This window comes from Mus pahari, chromosome 1, assembly GCF_900095145.1.
Source record: "Mus pahari chromosome 1, PAHARI_EIJ_v1.1, whole genome shotgun sequence".
Taxonomy (NCBI): Eukaryota; Metazoa; Chordata; class Mammalia; order Rodentia; family Muridae; genus Mus; species Mus pahari.
Window position 1 is genome coordinate 118706399 of NC_034590.1, and position 12994 is coordinate 118719392.

Here is a 12994-nt window from a genome sequence, read left to right on the forward strand (position 1 = left end):
TCAGCACCTGCGGGTCCCAGGTCAGTCCTGTCACTTGAAGGTTTTGAGGAAAGCCACTGGGCACATCATTGGGGGTGGTGATCTCTTTTTCAAACTCCTTTCCTGGGGAATGAGTTCCTTGCCGTCAGGGCCGACCTTGCCCTGTTTGTGTTGGGCATTGAGGGCAGCCGCCTGCTGTAGCTGGGACCTGCTCAAAGCCTGACTGAAGGGGTCCCAGAGGAAACTTGTGTTCTTATGTACTATCTGCCGCGGTTTTTTAAACAACTGTTCTTCATCAGGGACACCCTCGGGATAGTACATGAGAGAGTTCTTGGCCTTGTACTTTCAGGTCTCCACTCCAGCCTGACTGCTCTCAATGGCTTGATGTTTTGCTGGTGGGAGTTTAAGATTATCTTTTTGTCGCTTTTCAAATTTCTCTTCGGCCTGGTAGAGCCACGCGTGCATCCCATGGCTTTTTTTTTTTTTTTTTTTTTTTTTTGCCACCTCTATGATCTCTTGTTTTCGCAACTCCGGCCTTTCCAGCCTCCCCAGCCGCACACTTTCTCGGAGGCGTGGACAGAAACAGAGCACCTGCCGAGGTCCCGGGCGTCCCCATCGCTATCTCAGAACTATCTCAGAACCTCTCGGGCGGCCCAGATGAAGCTCTCCGGCAGTCTGGCCCTGGAGGCGCCGACCATGCCAAACCCCGGAGCTTTGGCCCCAGCAACAGCAGCAGCAGCCAGAGAGGCGCCACAGTGGTTCCCTTGGCTCCCTGGGGCCTCAGCATGGCAGCCACCATGGCGGGGGCAGCCCCTTGCCTACCCTAGTCCTCGGCCAGCCGCCCCACAACTCAGGAGAACAGCGCTATGGACCGTTCTGCCTCGGGAACCCAGGACATGTCGCTCTCGGGGCCTCCTCCTCCTTCAGCAAATCCTACCGGCATGTGCCACCACTATCGGCTTGTATTCTGTCATCACTTTTCTTCTTCTCCTCTTTCTTTTTCTTCTTTAGTAGCTGCTCCTGGAGAAGAGTTCTTCACACGCAGCATCAGATGCCTTTTCTTCTTTTTGTCCCCGTATAGGCCACCATTTGTCGTGGACCCCCGAACTCTGACCAGCAGAGCCGGGGAAGAACAACACAAATGCCAAGCAGGTTCTAAACAGATTTCTTCTTTATCTCCCCGATTTTCTTTTCCCTCTCACAAGCAGCTTTTTTTAACCTTCTCCCTGTTCCCACTAAACTCCAACTTTACTCTCCAACTCCCTTTTCAACTCTCGCCCACCTGAACTGTTTACCTGAACTGTTTACCGCCTTCTCCCACAGAATCCTCCCCCCTCCCTCTGGGGCACATCCTGTTTTTCCCAGCCTCCCGAGCTCCTTCCCAGCCCTGGGTGCATCCTGTTTTCAGTCCTCTGACCTGATCCCTTTTCCCTCTCCTGGATCCAGTCAGGGTTCAGCCAGGGAGGCCTTGATAGTCCATTAACTCAGCAGGCAGGCAATCCACACAGGCTCAGCAGCTCAGGTTCTTGTAAACAGGGACCACGGGGGCTTGGCACACCCGCTCCCTACACTTTTTGGAATAGATAATTCATCCCTATGACACAGAACATCTACCTAGGCCTCCAGTCTCTCTTGCTATCAGTTTCTTACTTTCCTTAAAATGAACTGAAGCCAGTCACACATTACTTAGCATATCTACCACAGATAAATGCCTACCTTATACTTCTCATAGACAATTGGGACGCTGAAGACAAGCAGCTCAGCTGTAAGACAGAATAAAAACACAGCAAGTGCAAATGTGAGACTCAAGCAGCACAGACACTTCTTCATCAAGTACAGAGAAACACCAAAAAGAGAAAACTAAGAGCACTCAAAATTGAGGATAGCTAGGAGAGAGCAGATAAGGGTAGTGTTGAAAACCCCTAAGAGGCTATTTTCTTCGTATGACAGGTGTCAACTTCTAAACTACAAAAGTGGTTTCTAAAAGCAAGGACCCCATATTTAAACCAAATTTAAACAGTGCTCTTTATTCACAGTTGCTTTCAAATCCTTTGTGAACCCATTTAATAAACTCCCAGCCACAAGCCCAGGTTACGCTAATATCTAGCACACTCTCTATAAATACCACAGGCTGGCCATGTGGAGTAAGTGAACACACTGTATACATGATCTTCAGCAAAGTACTCTATTCCTGGGCTACATTTTTGTGGTTGTTTGCTTTATTGACGGTTTTATATGTCCTCAGTGGGCCCAGAACATATTATGAAGCTTAACATGATGCTGAATTCCTGAACTTCCTGTGTCTGTCTACCTAGTGCTGGCATTATAGTTGTGCACCATCATGCTTGGCTGCCCTGGCCTTCTTGTTTTTTATTTTCCTTTTGAGACAGGGCCTTATTAGGTTATCCAGGTTGGCCTTGAAGGTTTGATTCTCCTGATTCAGCTTCTTCATTTTTTTTTTTTTTTTTCCGGTTTTTCGAGACAGGATTTCTTTGTATAGCCCTGGCTGTCCTGGAACTCACTCTGTAGACCAGGCTGGCCACGAACTCAGAAATCCGCCTGCCTCTGTCTCCCAAGGGCTGGGATTAAAGGCGTGCGCCACCACGCCCGGCTCTGCTTCAGCTTCTTGAACAGCTTTGATTATAGGTCTGTACCATCTAGCTCAGCATTTACACTTAGTCTTACAAGGCTTTAAAGAAAGAAGCACATAGATACACTTTCCTTGTCACCTTACCGAGAATCAGAAGGGTAATTCCATTAAAAACAGCACCAACGTAGGTCATCAGCCACATGAAGACAGCCAGCTGTGAAGGCCAATGTCAGAGGGTTAAATAAGAATAAACATACCCCTGAGTTCAAGCTAACTAGGTTTGCATCAATGCAGTGTTTTATGACACAGATTCCCCCATGTGCACTTATAGTCAGAAAACTCACTGTCTTGAGGTCCATAATTTCAGGGTGCTGAGCTGATGACCGCTGGTCTAATGCTGGTCTCCAGAGGGAGGTGGCAGCATTTTCTGTTGATAGCTATCTTCTTATTTACAGGTTTTCTCTTTTTTGAGAAAACTCTATATGCCCTATTTTACCTCTTTTTTTTTTTTTTTTTTTTTTTTTTTTCCGAGACAGGGTTTCTCTGTGCAGTCCTGACTGTTCTGGAACTCACTCTGTAGATCAGGCTGACTCCAAACTCAGAAATCTGCCTGCCTCAGCCTCCCGAGTGCTGGGATTATAGGTATGGGCCACCACTGCCCAGCTTACCTCTAAACTAAAGCCCAGCAACTAACCTTCAAGGAGTCAACCAAGTCTTCTACCAGAAAGAGACGAATAATGAGTTTGAGGGCCTTGTTGACATGCACCATTGCAGCATTCATGTAGTTGTGGAAAGCTTCTGAAGACAGGGTAATGTCCACATCCAAGTAGGCCCTTCCGAGGAAGAAAAAAACAGTCACACATGTGACACACAAGGGGAAATTCTTCAACAGCACAGTGGTACTTTGGTGTGAAATCAGCATTCTAGAAATTTGTAGGGGACACAGCTGTCCTTTACTCAATAAAAGCTAATATATCAGTTATCTATAAATTATATGAATGTACAATGAAGAACTATCTGGTGTGGATATATCAAAATACACTCTGTGGGATGTACATCAGATAGCAGAGGACTTGCCTAGCATGCACGACATCCTGGTTCAATCCCCAGCATTATAAAACAAACACGTAAAAACCAAAAATTCATTTGTATGTGTTTATATGCATGTGGAGTTCAGAGAACTACCATGGGTATCATTTTTCTGGCCCTGTCCTACTGACCTACTGTCCAAATACACTGTTTTATTTTTAATGCACATGAGTGTGTGTGTAGTGAAATGAAATGACCCCGCAAGCTCATAGGGTGTGGTACTACTAGGAAATGTGGCCTTTTAGGAAATGTGTCACTAGGGGTGTGCTTTGACGTTTTAGGAGCTCAAGCCAAGCCCAGTGGTTCATACTGCCTCTTTTGGTCGCCTGCTGATCCAGATAGAGAACTCTCAGCTCCTGCTCCAGTACCATGTCTGCCTGTACACTGTTATGCTTCCCACCATAATAATGGACTAAACTAGAAAATATATAAATATAAATATAAATATAAATATAAATATAAATATAAATATAAATAAATTGGACTAAACTGTAGTAAACTCTGGACTGTAAAGGACTAAACCTCTGAACTTTAAGTTAGTCCCAATTCAATGTTTTCCTTTATAAAAGGTGCTGTGGTCATGTTGTCTCTTCCCATCAATGTTTAAACAATGTTTTAGACATTGCCTAAAACAGTGGGTGCACACCATGGTGCACAAGTAGAGGTCGGGGGACAGTTTGTGGCAGTTGGTTCTCTCCTTCCACCATGTGGGTCCTAGGGACTGAACTCAGATTGTCAAGCTTAGAGTAAATACCTTTACCTGCTGAGCACCTTGCTGGCTAGGACCTTGTCTTAGCAAGTTCCAGAACACCCAAAGCTATGTAGAGAGACCTTGTGTCAAGCAATTACCATCAAAACAAAAACGTAAAAAAAAAAAGAAAGAAGGTCTGAGACTAGAGCTCAATGGTAGAGCACTTGCCTTGTATGTGTAAGGTTCAGGCTCAATCCCCAAGCTGGGGGCAGGAATCATAGTTTTGACAAGCAAAGGAAAGACTAAGGAGGGTAGAGGTCATGAACATGTTAGGGCTGCAAACTATATAACACACTGTGTTTTCAGAGGCTGAGATTTAAGAAAAAGGGGGGGGGGTAGGGGTACAGGCAGGCAAAGGGTCTCAACTACATAGCCCCTAGAACTTACTGTATAGATAAGGCTGGCCTGAACTTAAAGAGCTCTGCTTGCCTTGGCCTCCCAAATGCTGCAATTTTGGCATGAGTTACCATGTCTGGCATTCTTGTTCTGAGGGGTAACCCTGTGCTCATAACTTGTTCATTCACACAACAGCTACTGAGCATCTACTGCTTATCAGGTTTAAAGACATCTTGAGGAGCTCAAACTCTTGGAAGGGCAGAAGAGTAAGAGGCATGTGTTCATTTTCCTGTTTATAAATATAAAGGTTTTAAACCATGAGATGTTTCCAGGTATGGAAGATGCAGGTGGGTCTCTGTGTTTGAGGCCAGCCTTATCAACATAGTAAGTTCTAAGCCAGCTAGGGAGATACACTGAGACCTTGTCCCACCAAAACAAAAGAAACAAACAAAAAACCCTACATGCTGGGATTAATATAATTTAGCAAAAGCATTTTATAAATTCACAGAAATGACACAGAAGAGGGACCATTATTAAGATATCTGAGTTTGTAAAATGTATCCATTCAGTCAACAACTACTATATTAATTTATAATTTTACGGGCACATTTAACTTAAGTTATCCCTTCTATTTCTACCAACAGAAAGTACAAGCTTTAGCAGGGAGCTAGTGGCTATTCTAGAGAGATCACAGCAGGGGCTCTTTCTCTGAGACAAAGGATTTTCAAATACAAATTTCTATGGGCAAAGAATTTCAACAGGACAAACATAAGGAAGCATTTGTTAAAGTCACAGCACAATCAGAAAGGCATTAAAATTTGCCTCCAGATTAGGGCTGGAGAGATAGCTCAGTAGTTAAGAGCATTGGTTGCTCATCCAGAAGACCTGAGTTCAATTCCCAGCAACCACAGGGCAGCTTATAACCTGCCCTCTAGTTCCAGGGGACCAGATGCACTCTTTTCACCTGCAAGGGCACCACATACATATGTTGTACAGGCATACATACAGGTAAAACAGCCATATACATAAATAATATTTTAAAGGTTAAAAATAACTGCCCCCAGACCCAGGGAAACTGCATTAGAGCTAAAGAAAATCAGAAATGAAACTTGGAGTAAACAGAATAAACCCCTGGTTCTAGAACTTGGAGTTCAAAGCTGTTTCTAGCTGTTACTATATAGTACTGAAACATGGGCAAAGTGGCTGACTGAGGGCTGCCCTGGGCAAGCTATTCTGTGCCCTGCTCTGGATTTATAGCTCTCTTTAGCCCTAAGTGTGAGTCTCTAGTCAGTTAAAAGTTCTCAGATACTCACCTAATTACTTTTTAGGGTGATGCCAAGTTGTTGTTTTTTTTTTTAAAGATTTATTTATTTATTACATGTAAGTACACTGTAACTGTCTTCAGACACTCCAGAAGAGGGCATCAGATCTTGTTACAGATGGTTATGAGCCACCATGTGGTTGCTGGGATTTGAACTCTGGACCTTCGGAAGAGCAGTCGGGTGCTCTTACCCGCAGAGCCATCTCACCAGCCCGATGGCAAGTATTTAGGGACTGCTTTTGCCATCTATCTGTAAGAGACAGGTTAGAACTTCAGACATGTGTAATCTCAGCAAACTTACTTGAATGGATGTCCTTCTTCTGACTTCTGCACAGCTTGAATGACAGACTTATAGACTCTGAAGCTGATGGTGACAGAGAGAAGAGCCAGGATGAGGTAAGAGACCACACTGATAACACTGAAGGCTGCCAGAGAGAGCAGCATGATCAGTGTGGTGCCAAAGACAAACCCAGTCTTCTTCACATCTCGCCAGAAAATCAGATCGTGCACTGCCAAGAGAGAGGGAATAGAAGTTAGAGAACCCAGGACCACCTTGGCTGTGCTGTGCTTTACTGACTGCCATCTATCTCCCTAGTATCCTGGCACCTCTTTATTTTTGGTTTTGTTATTATGGGTTATTTTTTGTAGCCCAACCTTCAACTCCTGATCTCCTACGAGCTGGGATTGTAGGCCTGTGATATCTTACTGTTTTTATTCTTAAGACAGTGTCTTGCTAAATTGTCCAGTCTGGCCTTATAAAAATGGACAAGGCCTCTGGAGTTGGACAGACGAGAGGCTGAGTCTTGGCCATTTCTACCTGTGCTACTTTTCACCTTTTTAAGCCATTCTCCATTGTAAAGTGAAGAAAATGGCACCATCTCCCTAAAGCTGTTTCAAGTCCAATGCAGGGAGAGTGTATTATTACTTACACGCAACAAACTTACGTGATTTACTAGGAAGGAGAGGTTTCGAGATTCCTGGTGGGAAACTGAGTTCCAGGTAGTGGTTTTTGCAAATCAGGGAGAAAACAGGGTTCTACTCAGGTGCACATGATTGAACTGAGACTATACAGGAAAACTGAATAGAAGGAGACCTACCCAAAAGGGTCAGTTCTAAGCAGGGTAATTCCTATAGTCAAGAGTTCAGGCACATACCTATGTCGAGTTCTCATATTTAAAAGTGTAGTTTCAATACAGAATGCAGAAAGGTTTCATGTTACCAACCAACCAAACTGATGACATGTGCCCCAAACATGTACATTTTTTTTTAAAGATTTATTTATTTATTATATGTAAGTACTCTGTAGCTGTCTTCAGACACTCCAGAAGAAGGCGTCAGATCTTGTTATGGATGGTTATGAGCCACCATGTGGTTGCTGGGATTTGAACTCCGGACCTTTGGAAGAACAGTCGGGTGCTCTTACCCACTGAGCCATCTCACCAGCCCCCAAACATGTACATTTTTAAAAAGAGAAGGTAACTACACAAACTTACCTGGAGAAATGTTCTACAAAATAACTAATCTATATTCTTAAAAACTACCAGTGTAGGGCTGGAGAGATGGCTCAGCAGTTAAGAGCACTGGCTACTCTTCCTGAGGTCCTGAGTTCAATTCCCAGCAACCACATGGTGGCTCACAACCATCTGTAATAGGATCCGGTGCCCTCTTCTGATGTGTCTGATAGCGACAATGTATTCATATACATAAAATAAATAAATCTTTAAACAAACAAACAAATAAACAATTACCAGTGTAACCAACAGGGGACTGGAGATGGCTCAGCAGTTCCAGAAGACCTGAGTTTATTAGTTCCTAGCATCCACAGCTTGGCTCACAACTGTCTGTAACTCCAGTTCCAGGGGAGTAACAGACCTCTTTTGGCTTCCACAGGCACCAGGGACACACATGGTACACACATACATTCTTACTTATAGGCAAACACTTATATAAATAAAATTAATAAATCTAATTTTATTATACAGAAAGAAAATAAACAGATTTCTACATTTGCACAAGTTGAAAAAGGCCACTGTGTCCTCATGGACTTTACTGCCACCTGCTGGAAAGTTGTTATACAAGAGAGTTAGATGTACAATTCACATGTGACTAGTGAGTGCCCCATAGAGGCATGCAGAATATAAACTGCGTAACAGTACAGAAAAGCCCTAGGCTCAACCAGTGGAATTTCGGGCCTAGGGCAGAAAAAGGGCATTAGGGAATGGCAGATAAAGGGCAATATTGTCCTACACCTCAAACCTCACAGTTTGTAGCTTTGCTTCATTTGGCCTTGGCCTGTAGTTACTTCCTGCCCTATACTCTGTAGCCGATCACTTTGTATGACCTTACAGCTTTGTTTCTTCTAGGAGCACCGCCACCTTATTTATTTATTTATTTATTTATAGATTTATTTATTTATTATATGTAAGTACACTGTAGCTGTCTTCAGACACTCCCGAAGAGGGAGTCAGATCTTGTTAAGGATAGTTGTGAGCCACCATGTGGTTGCTGGGATTTGAACTCTGCACCTTTGGAAGAGGTGCTCTTACCCACTGAGCCATCTCACCAGCCCTCATTTATTTTTTATAGACTCTTCAAATCTGTGACAGAACAAACTCATAACCCAGAGCCAGTGTGACTATAACTTCCCTTCACTTCCTTATACTGTTCATCAACTTGGAAATTTGCCAAGCATATTCAGTACAGAACACCAAAAAAAGTGGGGGGTTGGGGAGCAGGCAAATCATTTGGAAATGTTTACTTCTCTGATTCTCTGGTAGAGTTAGGAGAAAAATGTGACAAGAGGGTAGCTGTCAAAGTCTAATGTGAAGCCTTTAGAATAGGTGCCCAATCTAGCAAGAAGCCACAGTAGTTTTGTTTCCATAATTCTTTTTTGGGGGGTGGGTGGGTAGCAGAGGGGGATTCATCTGTCCCCACTGCCAGTACAGCTTTTAAAACAGCAAATTTGCTAGGTGTGGAGGCAGCAGGGTCAGTAGTTCAAAGGTTGTCTCCCTTTCCTGATGCAGCTGAGGTTAGACGTGCACAGCAAATTGCCTGGAATATGTGGTGCTAGAACTATGCTAGGGCTATGTTCCCCCTCCCACGTTTTTTCACTTTTTAATTTTGAGGTTGGCCTTGGGCTTCTGACTACCCAGATAACTCAGCTTCTTGAATAGATGTGATTACAAAACCTGTGTCACTAGGGATATCTCTTTCAATGAATAGAAAGAGACAAGAGGGGATAATAGAGTGTGACTCTGATCAAAATATATGACATACATGTGTAAAATGTCACAACAGAATTCACCATTTGCCCACTCTTTTAGCTGATTTGTGTTTGCAACATTTGCCACTGACAGCGGGGTGACTGGGACTGGATGCAGAACTTGCGTATGCTGGATTTCCCAAGGACCTTACAGGGATGTGCAGGACTATCTGGGTGAGTGTGGAAGCACCAGGGCACTGTTGAGCAGGCAGACAGAGCCTAATACTGTCATTACTCATTCACTGCTGGTCTCAGGACACAGTTACAATGGAACATTGCAAAAGCTTGTTACAGAGCAATAAGGACTTGTCTTTTTTGCATTGTTGTTAAGAGGATATATAATTAAGACTGGGGGATAGAAAGGAGCTTTCAACTAAATTTCTTTAAAAAATAAATATTTAGAGTCGGGTGGTGGCATACATTGTTAATCTCAGCACTTGGCAGAAGCAGGCAGATCTCTTGACTAGCCTGGTCTACAGAGTGAGTTCCAGGGCTACACAGAGAAACCCTATCTTGAAAACCAAACCAAACCAAAAGAATTATATTTAAAGATTTTTTATTTTTTTGGTTTTTCGAGACAGGGTTTCTCTGTGTAGCCCTGGCTGTCCTGGAACTCACTCTGTAGACCAGGCTGGCCTCGAACTCAGAAATCCACCTGCCTCTGCCTCCCGAGTGCTGGGATTAAAGGCGTGCACCACCACGCCTGGCTGATTTTATTATTCTTATTTCATGTATAATCTGTGTTCGATATATTGTTTATACAGTTTTCATGGAAGCCACTGGATCTCATGGAACTGTATGTTTCTTTAGTCACCATGGGGGTGCTGGGAATCGATGCAAAGCCTTTGTACTTTTTTTTTTTTTGAAACAGGGTTTTTCTCTGTGTAGCCCTGGCTGTCCTGGAACTCACTGTGTAAACCAGGTGGCCTCGAACTCAGAAATCCACCTGCCTCTGCCTCTCAAGTGCTTGGATTACTGTACTTACTGTTGAAGGTGAATTATAAATTATAATTTATCTTCTATAAAGTGGCTGTGATGGCTATTCTTGGTTGTCAACTTAACTACATCTAGAATTAGCTAAAACCCAAGTGGCTGGGTACACCTTGAGGGATTTTCTTTTTCATTTGAAGTGAGAAGACCCACTTTAAATCCCGATCTTTTGTTTGTTTGTTTTGTCTTGTTTGTCTGGACAGGGTTTAGCTGTGTAGCTCTGGCTGTCTAGAACTCACTCTAACTAGGCTGGCTTTGAACTCACAGAGATCTACCTGCTTCTGCCTCCTGAGTTCTAGATCTTTGGAGATGGGAAGATCCACCTTTCATCTGGGTCATGCCTTCTGCTGGCAGCCTATATAAAGGGCACAAAAGAAAGCTTTTGTTCTTTGCCTGCTTGGTCTCACTGGCAAATCTATTCCTTTACTGACATTAGAGCCTACTTCTTCTTATTTTTTTTAAAAGATTTATTTATTTATTTATATATGTAAGTACACTGTAGCTGTCTTCAGACACTCCAGAAGGGGGCGTCAGATCTTGTTACGGGTGGTTGTGAGCCACCATGTGGTTGCTGAGATTTGAACTCAGGACCTTTGGAAGAGCAGTCAGGTGCTCTTACCCCCTGAGCCATCTCACCAGCCCTACAGCTTCCTTCTTTGAGATTCTGATGAATACTGAAGACCAGCCCAATCCAGACTCATGGTCTGAACAACTACTTCATTCTTGAACCTTTTGTTGATAGACTGCTATTGTTAGACCAGATGGACTACAGCAGATAAACCATTCTAATAAATCCCATATATATTTGTATGTACATACATATATTTTTCCATCCTATAAGTTGTTTTTCTAGAGAATCCTAATACAGTGGCCATACTTTTTTTTTTTTAAAAAAAAATTTAAGCTTTAAAAAAAGATGCTTACATGCAAAAATGGGCTTATTTGTAATTTTGAGCAGTTACCACTCCTTCACAAAGCTCATTATAAACAAAAAGCCAATGGGGCTGGAGAGATGGTTCAGTTTAAGAGTGACTGCAATTCTGAGGAACCAGAGTTTGATTCGCAGTACTCACATCAGACAGTTCACAATTGCCTGTATCTCCAGCTCCAGAGGATCTGATGCCTTCTTCTGGCCTCCACAGGGACTTATACACATATAGCAGATACAGATAAAAATGAAAGCCTAAAACAAACTACTACAGTAGCTTGTGCCAAAACAAGATATTTATCTCATGCAATATTCAACTTTAAAAAAAAAAAAAAGCATTAGAACAGGAAATAGGGCCAGACAACATCTTTAAGTGATTTCTAATGATGAAGCTGTAACTTCAGTTATATTGATATGTACACAACAGTCTGATTTAATGTATATTCACATGCTAAAGTGTCATACTCATCTCTGAGATGAAAACAACAACAAAACCTAGATCTCACTGTAATTCAAGTACTGTGCATGCTACTTCAGTACAGCAGGAGCCTTGAGTTCCTCTTTCTATCTGAACTTCCCTTTTCAGGACATTGCCCTATTGCTGCTGCAAGACAAAAAAGAAAACACACTAAGGAAAGCCCAGGTAAGTGTGCTTACAGAGACCTATGCTCAATCCTCACCAAATCCAGGGAGCAACGAGGGAGCATTTTATATTCCTATTTTTTTTTAAATATAACATACATACATACATTTATTTATTGTTTGCTGCACATATGGGTGTGCATTTGTGAGCATACCTGTGTGTGTGCTACCAAACACTTACAAGAGTTTGTGCTTATTAGAAGCTGATCCCCCCATTTCTGCCTTCACTACTGATTTTAATATGGGTTAAATAATAACAGGGCCTCAATTCTTCCTACTGTTCAGTTTCCGGACTTGTTTTGTATTTCTCAGGTAAAATGAGATTTATGTTCCTATTGTGTAGACTGTTTTTCAAACCATCAGACCACAAATTAACTCCTGAGAACCAGGTCTACCTGACTTGAAAAACAAGGCTTTCTGAAACTGGCAGCCCATAATGATTTTAAAAATGTAACAATGTGTTTATGCTAAATGCTAGTACGAAAAGTTCCAGAAGTTCCCTTTCCTTTAAGCTTTGCTTGCTTGCAAAGGTCATGAAATACCTATAAAGAGTCTCCCCACTGTAGCTGGGGGTCACTTGCTCACTTCTGTCCCAAGGAGAGCAGGTGGTCTGGCTATCACTCAAACTCCCTGACGTGCTTGTTTTGATCTCTGTTGAGTGTGTGGAGCTCCAGCCCCACAGTAAGTGTTCTCCGTAAGCCATATAGGTTCTGGTCATGAACTCAGGTCAGGCGCCTTTCCTTCTGGGCCATCTCAATGGCATTCCTCTAACTCGAATGTTGCTTCAAAAACTTAGTGAAGAGCTGCTTGCCACAAATTATATATACTGATATACTAGTTCCATGCCACTAAATCAAAGAGTAATAGAACCAATGGAATCTTTCATACCAAAAGGATTTTTACTTTTAAATACCTGTTTTACTACCATTTATATTTTCTTCAATCATCCACATTTACATGTTTTGTGTAAAGTCTTTCGAAGAGAATTTTAAGATAGGAAAAAACTGGCCAGGCGTGGTGGCGCACGCCTTTAATCCCAGCACTCGGGAGGCAGAGGCAGGTGGATTTCTGAGTTTGAGGCCAGCCTGGTCTACAGAGTGAGTTCC

The 12994-nt window shown here is 42.8% G+C and overlaps 1 protein-coding gene across 4 annotated transcripts in view; it reads right to left on the reverse strand.

Annotated features, from left to right (window-relative positions):
* Rtn3 (reticulon 3) overlaps window positions 1–12994 on the reverse strand; it is a 61713-nt gene that overhangs the window by 6410 nt on the left and 42309 nt on the right. For all 4 annotated transcript variants that reach the window (XM_021195698.1, XM_021195690.2, XM_029539921.1 and 1 more), the window contains 4 exons: window positions 6368–6575; window positions 3264–3402; window positions 2714–2783; window positions 1696–1742 (listed from right to left, as the gene is read on the reverse strand). In XM_021195698.1, the coding sequence (XP_021051357.1) occupies window positions 1696–1742; window positions 2714–2783; window positions 3264–3402; window positions 6368–6575 (464 nt within the window). The remainder of the gene's footprint in view (window positions 1–1695; window positions 1743–2713; window positions 2784–3263; window positions 3403–6367; window positions 6576–12994) is intronic.